At 46.4% G+C, this 19,612-nt stretch overlaps 1 protein-coding gene across 1 annotated transcript in view; it reads right to left on the bottom strand.

Moving 5' to 3' along the window:
• The window catches only part of cryl1 (crystallin, lambda 1), a 40,595-nt gene that overhangs the window by 12,377 nt on the left and 8,606 nt on the right, over positions 1–19,612 (bottom strand). The window contains exons 4-6 of the mRNA XM_029711822.1: positions 12,517–12,678; positions 11,199–11,393; positions 6,280–6,388 (exon numbers count right to left, since the gene is read on the bottom strand). Of these exons, the coding sequence (XP_029567682.1) occupies positions 6,280–6,388; positions 11,199–11,393; positions 12,517–12,678 (466 nt within the window). The remainder of the gene's footprint in view (positions 1–6,279; positions 6,389–11,198; positions 11,394–12,516; positions 12,679–19,612) is intronic.

Genomic DNA, 19,612 nt, shown 5'->3' on the forward strand with positions numbered 1-19,612 from the left:
TCTCCTCTGTCAACGCGTTCTCTCTCTCTCTGTCAACGCGTTCTCTCTCTCTCTGAACGCGTTCTCTCTCTCTCTGAACGCGTTCTCTCGCTCCTCTGTCAACGCGTTCTCTCGCTCTCCTCTGTCAACGCGTTCTCTCTCTCTCTCCTCTGTCAACGCGTTCTCTCGCTCTCCTCTGTCAACGCGTTCTCTCTCTCTCCTCTGTCAACGCGTTCTCTCTCTCTCCTCTGTCGCGTTCTCTCTCTGTCAACGCGTTTCGTCTAATCCTGTCAACGCGTTCTCTCTCTCTCTTTGTCAACGCGTTCTCTCTCTCTCTTCTGTCAACGCGTCTCTCTATCTCTCTCTCTCTTCTGTCAACGCGTTCTCTCCTCTCTCTGTCAAACTCGTTTTCTCTCTCTCTATCTTCCTGTCAACGCGTTCTCTCTCTCTTCTGTCAAACGCGTTCTCTCTCTCTCTTCTGTCAACGCGTTCTCTCTCTCTCTTCTGTCAACGCGTTCTCTCTCTCTCTCTCTCTTTCTGTCAACGCGTTCTCTCTCTCTCTCTCCTGTCAACGCGTTCTCTCTCTCTCTCTCCTGTCACCGCGTTCTCTCTCTCTCTCTTCTGTCAACGCGTTCTCTCTCTCTCTCCTGTCAACGCGTTCTCTCTCTCTCTTCTGTCAACGCGTTCTCTCTCCCTCTCTCTCTTTCTGTCAACGCGTTCTCTCTCTCTCTCTCTTTCTGTCAACGCGTTCTCTCTCTCTCTTCTGTCAACGCGTTCTCTCTCTCTCTCTCTTCTGTCAATGCGTTCTCTCTCTCTCTCTTCTGTCAACGCGTTCTCTCTCTCTCTTCTGTCAACACGTTCTCTCTCTCTCTTCTGTCAATGCGTTCTCTCGCTCTCTCTTCTGTCAACGCGTTCTCTCTCTCTCTCTTCTGTCAACGCGTTCTCTCTCTCTCTCTTCTGTCAACGCGTTCTCTCTCTCTCTCTTTCTGTCAACGCGTTCTCTCTCTCTCCTGTCAACGCGTTCTCTCTCTCTCCTGTCAACGCGTTCTCTCTCTCTCTTCTGTCAACGCGTTCTCTCTCTCTCTCTTCTGTCAACGCGTTCTCTCTCTTTCCTGTCAACGCGTTCTTTCTCTCTCTGTCAACGCGTTCTCTCTCTCTTCTGTCAACGCGTTCTCTCTCTTCTGTCAACGCGTTCTCTCTCTCTCTCTCTTCTGTCAACGCGTTCTCTCTCTCTCTCTTCTGTCAACGCGTTCTCTCTCTCTCTTCTGTCAACGCGTTCTCTCTCTCTCTCTCTCCTGTCAACGCGTTCTCTCTCTCTCTGTCAACGCGTTCTCTCTCTCTCTGTGTCAACGCGTTCTCTCTCTCCTCTGTCAACGCGTTCTCTCGCTCTCCTCTGTCAACGCGTTCTCTCGCTCTCCTCTGTCAACGCGTTCTCTCGCTCTCCTCTGTCAACGCGTTCTCTCTCTCTCTGTGTCAACGCGTTCTCTCTCTCCTGTCAACGCGTTCTCTCTCTCTCTCTCTCCTGTCAACGCGTTCTCTCTCTCTCTCTCTCTCCTGTCAACGCGTTCTCTCTCTCTCTCTCTCCTGTCAACGCGCTCTCTCTCTCTCTCTCTCTCCTGTCAACGCGTTCTCTCTCTCTCTCTCTGTCAACGCGTTCTCTCTCTCTCTCTCTGTCAACGCGTTCTGTCTCTCTCTCTGTCAACGCGTTCTCTCTCTCTCTCCTGTCAACGCGTTTCCTCTCTCTCTCCTGTCAACGCGTTTCTCTCTCTCTCTCCTGTCAACGCGTTTCTCTCTCTCTCTCCTGTCAACGCGTTTCTCTCTCTCTCTCCTGTCAACGCGTTCTCTCTCTCTCTCTCTCTCTTCTGTCAACGCGTTCTCTCTCTCTCTTTTGTCAACGCGTTCTCTCTCTCTCCTGTCAACGCGTTCTCTCTCTCTCTCTCTCCTGTCAACGCGTTCTCTCTCTCTCTCCTGTCAACGCGTTTCTCTCTTTCTCTCCTGTCAACGCGTTCTCTCTCTCTCTCTCTCTCTCTTCTGTCAACGCGTTCTCTCTCTCTCTCTCCTGTCAATGCGTTCTCTCTCTCTCCTGTCAACGCGTTCTCTCTCTCTCTCTCTCCTGTCAAGCGTTCTCTCTCTCTCTCCTGTCAACGCGTTCTCTCTCTCTCTCCTGTCAACGCGTTCTCTCTCTCTCTCTGTCAACGCGTTCTCTCTCTCTCTCCTGTCAACGCGTTCTCTCTCTCTCTCTCCTGTCAACGCGTTTCCTCTCTCTCTCCTGTCAACGCGTTTCTCTCTCTCTCTGTCAACGCGTTCTCTCTCTCTCTCTCTCTTGTCAACGCGTTCTCTCTCTCTTCTGTCAACGCGTTCTCTCTCTCTCTCTTCTGTCAACGCGTTCTCTCTCTCTCTCTCCTGTCAACGCGTTCTCTCTCTCTCTCTCCCTCTCTCTTCTGTCAAAGCGTTCTCTCTCTCTCCCTCTCTCCTGTCAACGCGTTTCTCTCTCTCTCCTGTCAACGCGTTCTCTCTCTCTCTCTCTCTCCTGTCAACGCGTTCTCTCTCTCTCCTGTCAAAGCGTTCTCTCTCTCCTGTCAACGCGTTCTCTCTCTCTCTCTTCTGTCAACGCGTTCTCTCTCTTTCTCTTCTGTCAAAGCGTTCTCTCTCTCCTGTCAACGCGTTCTCTCTCTCTCTCTCTCGTCAACGCGTTCTCTCTCTCTCCTCTCAACGCGTTCTCTCCCTCTCTCCTCTCTCAACGCGTTCTCTCTCTCTCTGTCAACGCGTTCTCTCTCTGTCAACGCGTTCTCTCTCTCGCTGTCAACGCGTTCTCTCTCTCGCTGTCAACGCGTTCTCTCTCTCCTCTGTCAACGCGTTCTCTCGCTCTCCTCTGTCAACGCGTTCACTCTCTCTCCTGTCAACGCGTTCTCTCTCTGTCAACGCGTTCTCTCTCTCTCTTCTGTCAAAGCGTTCTCTCGCTCTCTCTCTCCTGTCAACGCGTTCTCTCTCTCTCTTCTGTCAACGCGTTCTCTCTCTCTCTCTTCTGTCAACGCGTTCTCTCTCTCCTGTCAACGCGTTCTCTCTCTTCTGTCAACGCGTTCTCTCTCTCTCTCTTCTGTCAAAGCGTTTCTCTCTCTCTTCTGTCAAAGCGTTCTCTCTCTCTCTCTCTCCTGTCAACGCGTTCTCTCTCTCTCTTCTGTCAACGCGTTCTCTCTCTCTCTCTCTCTCTCCTGTCAACACGTTCTCTCTCTCTCTCTCTCTCTCTTCTGTCAACGCGTTCTCTCTCTCTCTCTCTCTTCTGTCAACGCGTTCTCTCTCTCTCAACGCGTTCTCTCTCTCTCTCTCTTCTGTCAACGCGTTCTCTCTCTCTCTCTTCTGTCAACGCGTTCTCTCTCTCTCTCTTCTGTCAACGCGTTCTCTCTCTCTCTCTTTCTGTCAACGCGTTCTCTCTCTCTTTCTGTCAACGCGTTCTCTCTCTCTTTCTGTCAACGCGTTCTCTCTCTCTGTCTCTCTCTGTCAACGCGTTCTCTCTCTCTGTCTCTCTCTGTCAACGCGTTCTCTCTCTCTGTCTCTCTCTGTCAACGCGTTCTCTCTCTCTCTTTCTTCTGTCAACGCGTTCTCTCTCTCTCTCTCCTGTCAACGCGTTCTCTTTCTCTCTCTCTCTCTTCTGTCAACGCGTTCTCTCTCTCTCTCTCCTGTCAACGCGTTCTCTCTCTCTCTCTTCTGTCAACGCGTTCTCTCTCTCTCTCTCTCTTCTGTCAACGCGTTCTCTCTCTCTCTCTCTTCTGTCAACGCGTTCTCTCTCTCTCTTCTGCCAACGCGTTCTCTCTCTCTCTTCTGTCAACGCGTTCTCTCTCTCTCTCTCTCTTCTGTCAACGCGTTTCTCTCTCTCTCCTGTCAACGCGTTCTCTCTCTCTCTTCTGTCAACGCATTCTCTCTCTCTCTTCTGTCAACGCGTTCTCTCTCTCTCTCCTGTCAACGCGCTCTCTCTCTCTCTCCTGTCAACGCGCTCTCTCTCTCTCTTCTGTCAACGCGTTCTCTCTCTCTCTCTCTCTCCTGTCAACGCGTTCTCTCTCTCTCCTGTCAACGCGTTCTCTCTCTCTCTCTCCTGTCAACGCGTTCTCTCTCTCTCTCTCTCCTGTCAACGCATTCTCTCTCTCTCTCTCTCTCCTGTCAACGCATTCTCTCTCTCTCTCTCTCTCCTGTCAACGCATTCTCTCTCTCTCTCTCTCTTCTGTCAACGCGTTCTCTCTCTCTCTCTCTCTTCTGTCAACGCGTTCTCTCTCTCTCTCTCTTCTGTCAACGCGTTCTCTCTCTTCTGTCAACGCGTTCTCTCTCTCTTCTGTCAACGCGTTCTCTCTCTCTCTCTCCTGTCAACGCGTTCTCTCTCTCTCTCTTCTGTCAACGCGTTCTCTCTCTCTCTCTTCTGTCAACGCTTTCTCTCTCTCTCTCTCTTCTGTCAACGCGTTCTCTCTCTCTCTCTCTCTGTCAACGCGTTCTCTCTCTCTCTCTTCTGTCAACGCGTTCTCTCTCTCTCTTCTGTCAACACGTTCTCTCTCTCTGAGCACGGTGGTGCTGCTAGAGCAGGGTCAACTTCTAGTGTTCTTCACACTGCCCTTTCATATTCTCCATCTACTTGATGTTTCAGACTCTCAGAGAATCACGCGTGTGTGCATGAAACCAAGTCTTTTACAGTTACAGAAGTCAACAAATGAGAGCGTCTGGGGAATGGGAGTGGAGCTAGGCACTGCAGGGCCTGGATTAACCTCTACATCACCAGAGGAACAGAGGAGGAGTAGGATAAGGGTACGGCTAACGGCTATAAGAACTGGTCGTATAGTACATTCGGAATAGTGAGGAAAAAGGAGCAGGTTTCTGGGCGCGGTAGAATAGATTCAAGGTATAATGTACAGACAAAAGGTATGGTAGGATGTGAATACAGTGGAGGTAAACCTAGGCATTGAGTGACAATGAGAGAGGTATTGTCTCTAGAGACACCATTTAAACCAGGTGAGGTCACCGCAAATGGGTTAGCTAAGGCATATTGAGCAGGGCTGGAGGCTCTACAGTGAAATAAGACAATAATCCCTGACCAAAACAGCAACGGAAAAGGCATATTGACATTAGGGAGAGGCATGCGTAGCCGAGTGATCATAGGGTCCAGTGAGTAGCTAGGCAAGCTGGAGGCACAGCGATTCAGACAGCTAGCGGGCCGGGGATAGCAGAAGGGCCTTAGAGGGACGGAGGCAGTCTGTCGTAGCCCCCTCGTGCGGTTATGTCGGCAGACCAGTCGTGATGGATCAGCAGGGCTCCGTGTCGTAAAAGGGTCCAGGCCAATTGGCTGATGGACCCCTTCAGCTAACAGTCCGATATGTTCTAGCCAGCTAGCGGGCCGCGGCTAGCAGATGGGCATTCAGGGGACGTTGCGACGGAGGAGCCTGTTGAAAAACACCCTCGGGCGGATTACGTTGTGATGAATCGGCGGGGCTCCATATCGGCAGTAAAAGGGGTGCAGGCCAATTGACAAAATAGGCATTGTAGCCCAAGGAGTGGCTGACAGACCTCTTCAGCTAGCCGGGAGATGGGCCTAGCATAGGCTAGCTCTAGGCTAATTGGTGCTTGCTTCAGGACAGAGACGTTAGCCAGGAGTAAACACTCAGATAGCAGCTAGCTAGCTGCGATGATCCAGTTGAAAAGGTTCAGAGCTTGCGGTAGGAATCCGGAGATATGAAGAAGAAGAAGAAGTCCGATATGCTCTGGGTTGAATCGCGCTGTGCAGACTGGCAGGAGTTGTCCGGGCTAAAGGTTAGCTGATGACCGCTAGCAGTGGCTAACTGACTACTAGCTAGTAGCTAGTTAGCTGGCTAGCTTCTGTTGGGGGTTCCGGTTCTAAAGTAAAGAAAATAGCAGATCCATGGGTGAGGCGGGTTGCAGGAGTGTATGTTAAAGTTAATAAAAAATGTAAAAAATCTATGCAAAGAAAAAGATATAAAAAGATATACACGGGACACGACTAGACGAAGACGCCTGACTGCTACGCCACCTTGGATTGGTGGTGAAATTATATGGTAAAAGGGTACTGAGACATGTGATGGTAACCACAGCTCCCCCTCCTTTTATCAGCTGTTCAGGGTCTGGCAGAGCAACCTCTTTGAACCCTAATATCACGGTCTGGTCATAAGCTCTGCCCTTCACACAACCATGTGACCACCGTACATTGTTAATTTGTCACAATTACACACGACAAAGAGGACAGGATATAAATATTTATTCTTTGGGGACGTTCTCTCTTTGTGTAAGTCAAAAGGAGGAACTTACCTTCAGGTGCGTTGAGGTGCATGGTTTCCATGGGACCAATAAAAGCATAACGCATTCCCAGCCCCTCTGACATCACCAGGTCAATGTCCTTGACTGAAATGACACCGTCCTGAAACGGGAGGAAGCAATGAACTCAGATTCAACAAAAGACAAGACCCCCCCCCCCCCCCACCACTGTAGTGCTCTACCTGCCCACGAACAAACTGTCTGTCTGTCTGTCTGTCTGTCTGTAGGGCTGAGGGAGCAGTAGACTAGAAGACCCTTGTTATTTCATCCCACCAGAGCAGAGCAGCATTAAGGCTACTCCCACCAGATTGGGTTTCCCCAATCATCCCATTCTGTGTCCCAGGATAATGGGAGGGTACAGAGGAGGCTGTGAGGGCAGTGCCAGGCCTGGGACAGGACCTGCTGTTCTCCACTCAGATTACTGCTCAACAGATACCTGTTGGCTAACCAGTGGGAAATCAAAGCATGCACACAGATCAAGAGAGTAGAGGGGAACAGGGACAGGGTCGCCTTTGTTCGCTTCCTGCGGGCCAACAACGGGCCCGTTATCTTGGCATCGCGAGGCAGCGTCCAGGCGGGGGGGGGCAGCTGTGAAAAGGGGCCTTTCCTCTGCTGTATTCACCGGGAGCTACCGGCTGCGTTCTCAGCCACTCCGCTTTCCCACGCTGGCTTGGACTCAAAGGCCAAGTTCCGTGTGTCTGTCTATGTAATATTAATATCAGTGACACTTCATTTGAACTCTCCATTATTAAGCCTACATAAAAGACCATAACACTCAGCTTTCTGACATTTTTTACAGCAATGACCAGGTAGACCTATGTACTTACAAGATAAAATTATAACATATTAAGAATTTTTCTTTGGGGAGGGCACCACTAGATACCAGGTAGTTACCACCTACAGTGGGGGACAAAAGTATTTGATCCCTGCTGATTTTGTACTTTTGCCCACTTACAAAGAAATGATCAGTCTATAATTTTAATGGTAGGTTTATTTGAACAGTGAGAGACAGAATAACAACAACAAAAAATCCAGAAAAACGCATGTCAAAAATGTTATAAAATACTGCCTCTACCCCTATTACAGGGGCTGAGTCACTGGCTCACTGGTGTTCTTCCATGCCGTCCCTGGGAGGGGTGCGTCACTTGAGTGGGTTGAGTCACTGACGTGGTCTTCCTGTCTGGGTTGACGCCGCCCCCCCCCCCCGGGTTGTGCCATGGCGGAGATCTTTGTGGGCTATACTCGGCCTTGTCCCGGGATGGTATGTTGGTGGTTGGAGATATCCCTCCAGTGGTGTGGGGGCTGTGCTTTGGCAAAGTGGGTGGGGTTATATCCTACCTGTTTGGCCCTGTCCGGGGGTTTCATCGGATGGGGCCAGTGTCTCCTGACCCCTCCTGTCTCAGCCTCCAGTATTTATGCTGCAGTAGTTTACGTGTCGGGGGGCTAGGGTCAGTCTGTTACATCTGGAGTATTTCTCTTGTCTTTTCCGGTGTCCTGTGTGAATTTAAATATGCTCTCTAATTCTCTCTCTCTCGGAGGACCTGAGCCCTAGGACCATGCCTCAGGACTACCTGGCTTGATGACTCCTTGCTGTCCCCAGTTCACCTGGCCGTGCTGCTGCTCCAGTTCCAACTGTACTGCCTGCGGCTATGGAACCCTGACCTGTTAACCGGACGTGCTACCTGTCCCAGATCTGCTGTCCCAGACCTGCTGGAACCCTGACCTGTTCACCGGACGTGCTACCTGTCCCAGACCTGCTGTTTTCAACTCTCTAGAGACAGCAGGAGCGGTAGAGGTACTCTCAAAGATCGGCTATGAAAAAGCCAACTGACACTTACTCTTGTGTTACTGACTTGTTGCACCCTCAACAACTACTATGATTATTATTATTTGACCATGCTGGTCATTTATGAACATTTGAACATCTTGGCCATGTGCTGTTATAATCTCCACCCGGCACAGCCAGAAGAGGACTGGCCACCCCTCATAGCCTGGTTCCTCTCTAGGTTTCTTCTTAGGTTTTGGCCTTTCTAGGGAGTTTTTCCTAGCCACCGTGCTTCTACACCTGCATTGTTTGCTGTTTGGGGTTTTAGGCTGGGTTTCTGTACAGCACTTTGAGATATCAGCTGATGTAAGAAGGGCTATATAAATACATTTGATATCGGCCATATACCAAGCCTCGTTAGGGCGTATTGCTTAAGTATAGCACTATTCCTCTACAAAAGGTTCCATACAACTTCTTTAACTACCATTCATGTTCAGTCAATACTGGGATACTAAACACTACCCCATATAAATCACTAGCTAGAGGACAGACTCTTAGACCTAATGCAGAGTAGGTAATCTGGTTTACCTGGTTCACCAACATGGCAACCAACCTTAACAGAAGGAAGTACAAATCCCTGCCTGGCACTGTTTTAGTAAGGAAAGTCAAAGACATCCGTCTGAGTTTCTACAGGGCAGTGTAAAGACGTAAATATCTACACTTAGACGGGATGTATAGGACGTGGGGAATGGATGCAAGGTGAAGACACTCAGTTCCCTGCACCGTTTCTCTGAACTAAAAACAACATGGCATTCTCAATAACAGACTCCATTGGATTTCCATTAGAGCGTGACCACACCGCTTTTTTGAATGGACTGACTGAGCTCACGAGAGCTGTGACTTTTCACTCTGACTGCCTGTGTGCATTCAACTGGGATGTAAACCATGTTGTTGTATGCTTCAGGTCAAGGAAGACCATGGAAGTAGAAGAATTCTCTTCTTGGGTAGGGGTCCATTGACTCAACGGTCATGAAGATCAACGCTAATTGGAGTCGCCAAATGAGTGACAGTGACCTGACAAAGCGACTTCAGCACTCCTTACCATGTGATTCCGATCTTTGCTTTTTGTAACATACATCTACAATGATTTGTGCTTTCACTTCCTTTAAGAATGTTGAAATGATATTATTGGGAAACTTTAGCTCTCTTTCTGCTGATATGGATGACCAGGATAGGGAAGTGACACTGTCACCTCATGGAAAATCTTACAATTCACTGTTCACATCATATAGTCTAGGGTTCACATCAATAAATACTTCACAAAGACGCTACTGTAATAACCACGAGGAGATTACAGGAGCCCAACAGGAATAGAGATTTGTTGAACCAGGTGATGGCTGAAGCCTGCAGACATCGCTGCAAAGGCTTCATCTTCAATCTGTGCGATTCTCGACTCAACCACAGCCTTACCAAAACTAGGCACCTGTCACATCCTCATACACACATAACCACTGTGCTCTCTCGTTTTCTTATCATCTGCCCAGGCCAGCCAGTGGAAAAACACTCATGGTGTTGGTGCCTGTGTTGACAGAGTAGAGATTAAGGCAAGCAGGGTGACTGACTGACTGGTCACCTTGAGATGGTCTCTAGTTCTGTCCCTTCAAAGACTTTTCACAAGGACACATCATCTTCCCCTTACTGCCCCCACACCCACCTATTAGACAGTTTCCACAGCTTTCTCACTCTTGACTCACTCTACCCACACAGTCCATTTGAGTGAAATTGAGAGGAGGTTGGTAGGCTATTGCATACCAAGACATAAACATAATCCATGACGCCTTGTTAACTGTATTGAGTGTAAAGGTTACATACAAACACCTGTGGTTTTTGTAAACATGTATATTTTGGCTGATTCCTAGCCTGCTGTTGTGGCAAAAGCAGCTCCTGCTGTAAGTGCTTCTCTTGTCCTGGCTAGCTACTGTTTTTTTGACATGATAGCAGTACCCTAGCCGTGAGGGCTGGATGGGTCTGAGAGACCAGCTCAGACCGGTCCGGAGCATCTGATACAGGTGTACTGTAACTGTACTGCAGAGACAAAGTGCACTGTGTCAGGCAGCTGAATGTGGGGAGTCTATTGTAAATCTACCCCCCAAAAAAGTGCTCCATTATAGTTGTGTGCTGACAAAGACAGAAGGACTGTGGTTGATCTTCTGTCTGAGATAGAGCTCACTGATTGACGTAAGCCCTAGATTGCTGCCATTAGCCCTTTCCTCTGTCAACACTGGGATGAGTGATGGGATTTCTTACACATTATCCTCCCTGCTGCCATGTGGCTGAGACAATTCATGTCTGAAGGGGTGAACATTGCAGCAGGGCAGAATACAGTGGTGTACCATTCAAGGCATTAGCCTCAGTATCAGGGTGGTACAGTGATATGACCTGTTCAATAGTCTATTGGGGTGGGATTGTAGATATAAAATCAAAGGGACATTGTTGGCTCTCCATACTGCTCTCTGTTAAACCAGAGTGATTAAGTGATTGTGATTCATCTTATTCCTGGACTAAAAGCACTTTCAATAGATATTCTCCATTGAGCTTGTTTTTAGTCCAGGACTAGGCTTAATCTCAGATCTGAAAACCAGCCCTAAGAGTTCAGCTCTTTAAACAAGCACTAGGAAATAAAACACATCGGGACGAATCTCGACTTGAGATGCGCGCTTGTAACTCAAACACATCTCCAAATGAAATCAATCAATCAATTAAGTTGAGTGCCTGTGTCTCCAGGAAGGATTCATCCCCTCACATCCTCCATCCGTGTGGTGGTATATAGAGCTGGAGGTTCATTTAGCCCCATTATATCACAGTTACATTTTTAGATAGAGAGCATGGAGACCTGAAGGCAGCTGACAGACACTTCCCCCTCCACTCCTATTTAAACACGACCATCAGCAGAACTACCGGTATTAAGGATCCAAAGTTCAAAGCTGCAAGGTCTGATGGACTCTTGTCTACAAGGACTGCCAGTGTCAACATCAGCCAAATCCACCTCCACTCATGATACATAATCCCTTGGTTCCAAACTATTTAAGAGACCAATACAGTGATAAGAGAGAAGGGTATGTTGCACAGTATTCAGTCTGTCTCCCACCTTGACCAGCCTCCAGGACTCGGCGATGATGGCGTACTGCACACGGTTCAGGGCGAAGCCGTCAATCTCTTTCTTCAGCCTGACGGGAGCCTGGCCCACGGCAGTCATCAGGGCGTGGGTGGTATCCATCACCTCCGCCAACGTCTCTGGGTGGGGCACCAGCTCCACCAGACGTACGTAGTAGGGCGGGTTCACCTGTAGGGGGTGAAACTCATCAGCTCAAAACAACAACAGAGAGAACATCTCCATATCAATAGACCATCTCTTCATTTCCTCTATTCCAGGGATCATCAACTAGATTCAGCTGTGGGCCAAAACATAATTATTACAAATAATTTATAGACTGCAAATTGACTGCAAAATGTCCAAACAGATTTGACTAAAACATAATAATTTCAAACCTTGCTTACATTTGTATACGATCACGTGTCTCTTTATTATGCGTGGGAATACTTGGGAGCAGATTTCTTAAATTAAAATCACTTGGAGCTGATTTTCTGGCATTTTTACAGTCTTTTATATGTCCAACAATAAAAATTACAAATAAAATGTTTGTTTTTGCGCAGAAAACTTGGGGGGGGGGTAAATCAACCCGCCATGCCAAATTTGGCCCACGGGCCACCAGTTGGGGAACCCTGCTATTTTCTTTATTTGATATGATTAAAAATGTATAAAAAAATACGGTGGACTAGTACAGCTCCCTCACATCAGTGCAGATGAGGGAGAGGAGACAGGGGGGAGGAAGCTAATGTGTTGTCCTTTCTCTGTGTTGGACCGCATTACTCTGTAAGCCATTATACACACAGGAGCTATCGATGAGCAGGGATTATCACACACATTCTCCTCTGTGAAGGCCTCTCTGATAGGAGTGGCACTGAGGTAAAACCATTGGGGGATTAGGCTAAACATTCACCATACACATGCACGTACGCACACTTTCCCAGGTAAAGGTGAACTCGTCTCTCTCCGGCCATAGAAGGACTGCACGTGTTTGTGTTTCTGCGTCAAGGTGATAAGGGTCTGTGGTTAGCTAGCTGTTAGGAGACTGGGGGAAGACAAGGACTGGAGTGCAATAAAATGTAGTGTTGCAACAGAAGGGTTAGAATGTGAAGGTTACAAATGCCACAACTGGAATGGATGGGTCATTCCCTTGTGCAAACATAAAAACTTCTGCCTCGGACAGGGAGAAAGAGAGCTTGTGCAAATCTGAAATTGCATCCTGTTTCCTATGCTGTGCAGAGTTTTGGCCAAAAGTAGTGCCCTGTATAGGGTGCCATATTGGACACAGCCTTGGTGTTTGTGGTAGCGCTGTACTGACCGGGTGAGATATGATGCAGCGCTTCCGGTTCTGGACCTGGGAGAAGATGTTGCTAGGCAACAGGCAGGAGGTGGAGCTACTGAGGATCACCCCCTCTCCCACATGACTCTCCACCGCCTGGAAGACACTCCGCTTGGCCTCGATCTCCTCAAACACACACTCCTGTACACAGACACACACGCTTGTTTAGCAGAGAAAATGTGACAGGAAAGTTAATACATTTAACAGATTTAAGGTCATCACAGTGGGAACAGGGACATTCAGTGCAAAATTATGAACAAATATTAGGACATACAGAAATACAATGTAAAGACTGATGAGAACAAACATGGTGTACTTTCAAATGAAACATTTTCTGCTGGGAGAATTGCATTGTTCTATTTCACACCATTTTTATTTGGGTAAATTAAAAGGGGAAAACAAGTACTTTCCCAGCTATATGGCTATGTCGTTAACCACAATATGGCTCATGATATGACATTTAATGTCTTGAACACATAGTTATAAGACATGTCATGACATCTTCCTATAAGACTACCTATTTCTTAAGACTGAAAGGGAATATTGTTTTCCCTTGAAAACCTTCAAACATGGGGTCGTGCCTTTAAATTACATTTCCTCTTTATTTTAACAGTAAGGGGAAATGTCACAACTCCAATGATGGAAGGAATGGTGGTTTAGGAATACTTCTCATCAGTACTTCTCATGGTCCCCGGTCACGAGAAGGTCGTGTATTGCTGACATAAGTGTTTCAATACAAACATTATAACCATAGAAACCCCACTGAAATAAACAAACAGAAATTAATACAGAACACTGCTTTTGCTTTATCCTGTTTAATTCATCACTCACCAATATGCACAGACAAGTGTATTGAAGGTCATGATGCTCCCTCCCCACGATGCTCTTTCACCTAACTAAACTAACCAGGTTAGATTAACTACACAATGGCTGCAGGTAATGTTCCTTCTAAACTCCCCCAGGACTGCCATGCAGAATAAATATCAGCCCGCGCAGAGAATAACGAGATTTAACTTTCTAGAGTTTTCCCCCTTTGTTTACACTATCAACGTTTCCCTTTACTGTGGGAACTGTGATCGAATCAACACAATATTAGCCACTTTCAATGCAACATACCGAAAGAAAACAAACTATTCAAGACTTAGTATGCAAAACTAATAAGCAAGAGATTTTGTTGTAGGCAGAACGCATCAGAGTAGGATTCTATTGCATTGACACACATGACTCAGCCCATACTCCACACAGACCGGTGTGGCATTACCAATCAGAGCTGCAGTAGGCCTATATGTAAATCGACCATTGCCATAAATGGATCTGTGCCATTCACTTTGAACTGGACTGTGTTAACAGCATGAGCAGTCGTGAGTAGATGCGCTTGTTTTGAGATCAAAGTGAGAGCTGCATGTAGCCACGTGAGCACATTTGTTCATATCCTTTGCTAGTTAGTGAGTTATTAGCCCAGTTATAGATAATTTGTAGTTAGCAATTGGGGAGTGCAATGCTTCCTACAAGAACACAAAACGTGTCCATTTCTAGACATCTCTGAAAAAGAGTTAGGTAAAGAGCTTTTTAGTGTTGTATTTTGAATAAGCTAAGTAGCCAATAGGCAGAGGGTAGTAATTTGTCTGAGTCTCTGTAATAATGGTATGGGAATAATAATGCATTTTATTTTGTAAAGTGGTTTCTTGTATCCAACAACACAACCTTTCCTTGTCTGAAGGACAAGTTGATAAACAGGTTCATGTCAAGCCCACATGTTTTTTTAAAAAGTCTCATGGAATGTAGGCCTACATTGAACACCACACATGGCTGCTACTGTACACAATGATAGAACAGCTATTTCCATTTTAGAATGTAATGGGATATATTTTCTCCATAGTTTTTTTTTAATGGAAGGCCACTATGGTAGGCCTACATGATGATCAAATAGGCACAGTAGCCTACTTGACCACTGTCTGAAACTGTAACAGTAGAATAAATAATAACTTCATGACAAAGTTGCACGTCACCAGATTAAACTTGTGACGCTCGCTCACATAAAGAGACAAAAATCAACAATTACCAACTGAGGCGGGACACATTTTGCCTAAAAGGAGAAGTTATTCCTCATATAAGTCATAAGTGGGAAAACAATTATAAAGACTATTGATTCAGAATAAGGTTAGCATAAATGAAAGAGCGAAGCATGAGAGCACCAATTGTTCCGGACGACAGTGTGATCTCACTCTCCGTAGCCGATGTGAGTAAGACCTTTAAACAGGTCAACATTCACAAAGCCGTGACGGATTAACAGGATGTGTACTCTTCACTGACGTTTTCAACCTCTCCCTGACCTAGTCTGTAATACCTACATGTTTCAAGCAAACCACCATAGTCCCTGTGCCCAAAAAAGCAAATGTAACCTGCCTAAATGCATGCTTTTCCACCGATAAATCCACGATAATTGAGAATTTCAATAAGCATCTCTACAGCTGGCCTACCTGGTTACCCCAACCCTGGCCAACAGCTCCACACCCCCCGCAGCTACTCGCCCAAGACTCCCCAGCATCTCCTTCACCTAAATCCAGATAGCAGATGTTCTGAAAGAGCTGCAAAATCTGGACCTGTACAAATCAGCTGGGCAAGACAATCTGGACCCTCTCTAAAATTATCCGCTGCCATTGTTGCAACCCCTATTACTAGTCTGTTCAACCTCGCTTTCGTATCATCCAAGATCCCTAAAGATTGGAAAGCTGCCGCGGTCATCCCCCTCTTCAAAGGGGGTGACACTCTAGACCCAAACTGTTATAGACCTATATCCATCCTGCCCTGCCTTTCTAAAGTCTTCAAAAGCCAAGTTAATAAACAGATCACTGACCATTTCGAATCCCACCGTACCTTCTCCGCTGTGCAATCCGTTTTCCGAGCTGGTCACGGGTGCACCTCAGCCACGCTCAAGGTACTAAACGATATCATAACCGCCATCGATAAAAGACAGTACTGTCATCAACCTGGCCAAGGCTTACGACTCTGTCAATTACCACATTCTTGTCGGCAGACTCAACAGCCTTGGTTTCTCAAATGACTGCCTTGCCTGGTTCACCAACTACTTCTCAGAAAGAGATCAGTGTGTCAAATCGGAGGGCCTGTTGTCCGGACCTCTGGCAGTCTCTATGGGGGTACCACAGGGTTAAATTCTCGGGCCGACTCTTTTCTTTGTATATATCAACAATGTCGCTCTTGCTGCGGCTGATTCCCTGATCCACCTCTACGCAGACGACACCATTCTGTATACTTCTGGCCCTTCTTTGGACACTGTGTTAATTTCTCTAGGGTAGGGGGCAGTATTTTGACATCCGGATGAAAGGCGTGCCCATAGTAAACTGCCTGCTACTCAGGTTCAGAAGGTAGGATATGCATATTATTAGTAGATTTGGATAGAAAACACTCTGAAGTTTCTAAAACTGTTTGAATGATGTCTGTGAGTATAACAGAACTCATACAGCAGGCAAAAACCTGAGAAAAATCCAACCAGGAAGTGTGGAAATCTGAGGTTTGTAGTTTTTCAAGTGATTGCCTATACAGTAACTTAGGGTTCATTTTGCACTTCCTAAGGCTTCCACAAGATGTCAACAGTCTTTAGAATGTTGTTTCATGCTTCTACTGTGAATAGGGAGAGAATAAGAGCTCATGGAAGTCGACGATTGAGAAAATGACATGAGCTCAGTGGCGCGCACTCTCGTGAGAGTTAGCTGTGTTCCTTTTCTTTTTTGAAGACATTGGAATTGTCCAGTTGGAATATTACTGAAGATTTATGATAAAAACATCCTCAAGATTGATGCTATACATCGTTTGACATGTTTCTACGAACATAAATATAACTTTTTTTTACTTTTCGTTGTGACATTTTGCACACGCTTCCTGCATTTGGAGTAGTGGACTAAACGAGCAAACAAAAAGGAGGTATTTGGACATAAATGGACTTTATCGAACAAAACTAACATTTATTCTGGAACTGGGATTCCTGGGAGTGCATTCCAATGAAGATCAAAGGTAAGTGAATATTTATAATGTAATTTTTGTCATTTCTGTTGACTCCAAAATGGCGGTTATCTGTATGGCGTGTTTTGATATCTGAGTGCTGTACTCAGATTATTGCAAAATTTGCTTTCGCCGTAAAGCTTTTTTGAAATCTGACACAGCGGTTGCATTAAGGAGAAGTGTATCTATAATTCTTTGAATAACTGTTGAATATTTTATCAACGTTTATGATGAGTATTTCTGTAAATTGATGTGCTCATTCACTGGAAGTTTTGGGAGGCAAAACATTTCTGAACATTACACGCCAATATAAAATGGGGTTTTTGGATATAAATATGAACTTTATCAAGCAAAACATACATGTATTGTGTAACATGAAGTCCTATGAGTGCCATCTGATGAAGATCCTCAAAGGTTAGTGATTCATTTTAGCTGTATTTCAGGTTTTTGTGACACCTCTCCTTGCTTGGAAAATGGCTGTGTGGTTTTTCTTGTCTAGGCGCTGTCCTAACATAATCTAATGGTATGCTTTCACCGTAAAGCCTTTTTGAAATCGGACAATGTGGTTGGATTAACTAACCTCCAAACGAGCTTCAATGCCATACAACACTCCTTCCGTGGCCTTCAACTGCTCTTAAAACGCTAGTAAAACCAAATGCATGCTTTTCAACTGTTCGCTGCCCGCACCCGCCTGCCCGACCAGCATCACTACTCTGGACGGTTCTGACTTAGAATATGTGGACAACTACAAATACCTAGGTGTCTGGCTAGACTGTAAACACTCCTTCCAGACTCATATTAAACATCTCCAATCCAAAATTAAATCTAGAATCGGCTTCCTATTTTGCAACAAAGCCTCCTTCACCCATGCTGCCAAACACACCCTCGTAAAACTGACTATCCTACCGATCCTTGACTTCGGCGATGTCATTTACAAAATAGCTTCCAACACTCTACGCAGCAAACTGGATGCAGTCTATCACAGTGCCATCCGTTTTGTCAGCAAGGTTCCTTATACCACCCACCACTGCGACATGTATGCTCTAGTCGGCTGGCCTTCGCTACATATTTGTCACCAGACCCACTGGCTCCAGGTCATCTATAAGTCTTTGCTATGTAAAGCTCCGCCTTATCTCAGCTCACTGGTCACGATAACAACACCCACCGGTAGCACGCGCTCCAACAGGTATATCTCACTGGTCACCCCCAAAGCCAACACCTCCTTTGGCCGCCTTTCCTTCCAGTTCTCTGCTGCCAATGACTGGAACGAATTGCAACAAAATATATATATATATATATATATATAAATAAAAAACTTTAAACATCAACTATCTGAGCAGCTAACCGATCGCTGCAGCTATACATAGCCCATCTGTAACTAGCCCACCCAATCTACCTACCTCATCCCCAAATTGTTTTTTACTTTTCTGCACACCAGTATTTCTACTTGCACATCATCATCTGCTCATCTATGACTCCAGTGTTACTTTGCTAAATTGTAATTACTTCGCTACTATGGCCTCCTCACGCCATTTGCACACACTGTATATAGACTTTCTTTTTATATTGTGTTATTGACTGTATGCTTGTTTATTCCATGTGTAACTCTGTGTTGTTGTTTGTGTCGCACTGCTTTGCTTTATCTTGGCCAGGTCGCAGTTGTAAATGAGAACTTGTTTTCAATTAGCTTACCTGGTTAAATAATGGTGAAATAAAACAAATATACATTTTAAAAACAAAAATGACTAGCCTTGAAATGCTTTGAAAGGCTGGTCATAGCTCACATCAACACCATCATCCCAGACACCCTGGACCCACTCCAACAGATCCACAGATGACGCAATTGATATTGCACTCCACACTGTCCTCTCCCACCTGAGCAAGAGGAACACCTATGTGAGAATACTGTTCATTGACTATAGCTCAGCATTCAACACCATTGTGCCCTTCAAGCTCATCACTAAGCTCAGTACCCTGCAACTTAACACCTCCCTCTGGAATTGGATCCTGGACTTGTGCTGAGGGTAGGCAACACCACATCCGTCATGCTGACCCTCAACACAGGGGCCTCTCAGGGGTGCGTGCTTAGTCCCCTCCTGTACTCCTTGTTCACCCATGACTGCATGGCCAAGCACAACTCCAACACCATCATTAAGTTTGCTGACGACACGACAGAGGTTGGCCTGATCACCGATGACAATGAGACAGCCTGTAGGGAGGTGGTCAGTGACCTGGCAGTGTGGTACCAGGGCAACAACCACTCCCTCAACGAGACAAAGGAGCTGGTTGTAGATTACAGGACATGGAGCCGAGCACGGCCCGATCCACATCGACGGGGCTGTAGAGGAGCAGGTCGAGAGTTTCTAGTTCCACTGTGTCCTCATCTCTAAGAAATGATCATGGTCCACACTCACCAACATAGTTGTGAAGAAGGCACGACAACACCTCTTCCCCCTCAGGAGACTGAAAAGATTCAGAATGGGCCCCTCTGATCCTCAAAAAAGTTCTACAGCTGCACCTTTGAGAGCATCTTGACTGGCTGCATCACTGCTTGGTATGGCAACTGCTTAGCATCCGACCGCAAGGCATTACAGAGGGTAGTGCGTATGGCCGAGTGCATCACTAGGGCCAAGCTCCCTGCCATCCTGGACCTCTATACCAGGCAGTGTCAGAGGAAAGCCCTAAAAATAGTCAGACTCAAGTCATAGTGTGTTCTGTCTGCCACCGAACGGAAAGCGGTACCGGTGTACCAAGTCTGGAATCAACAGAACCCTGAACAGCTTCTATCCCCAAGCCATAAGACTGATAAATAGTTAGTCCGGGTAGCTATTGCTTTACTATTTAACTATCTGCATTGACCCTTTTTACACCAACTCTTTTGACTCATCACATAAGCTGCTGCTACTGTTTATTATCTGTTCTCTTGCCTACTCACTTCCTCCCTACCTATATGTACATATCTACCTGAATTAATTCATACCCCTGAACATGGACTCTGTACTGGTACCCCGTGTATATAGCCAGTTATCATTATTCATTGTGTATTTATTCCTAA

This window comes from Salmo trutta, chromosome 24 (genome assembly GCF_901001165.1).
Source record: "Salmo trutta chromosome 24, fSalTru1.1, whole genome shotgun sequence".
Taxonomy (NCBI): Eukaryota; Metazoa; Chordata; class Actinopteri; order Salmoniformes; family Salmonidae; genus Salmo; species Salmo trutta.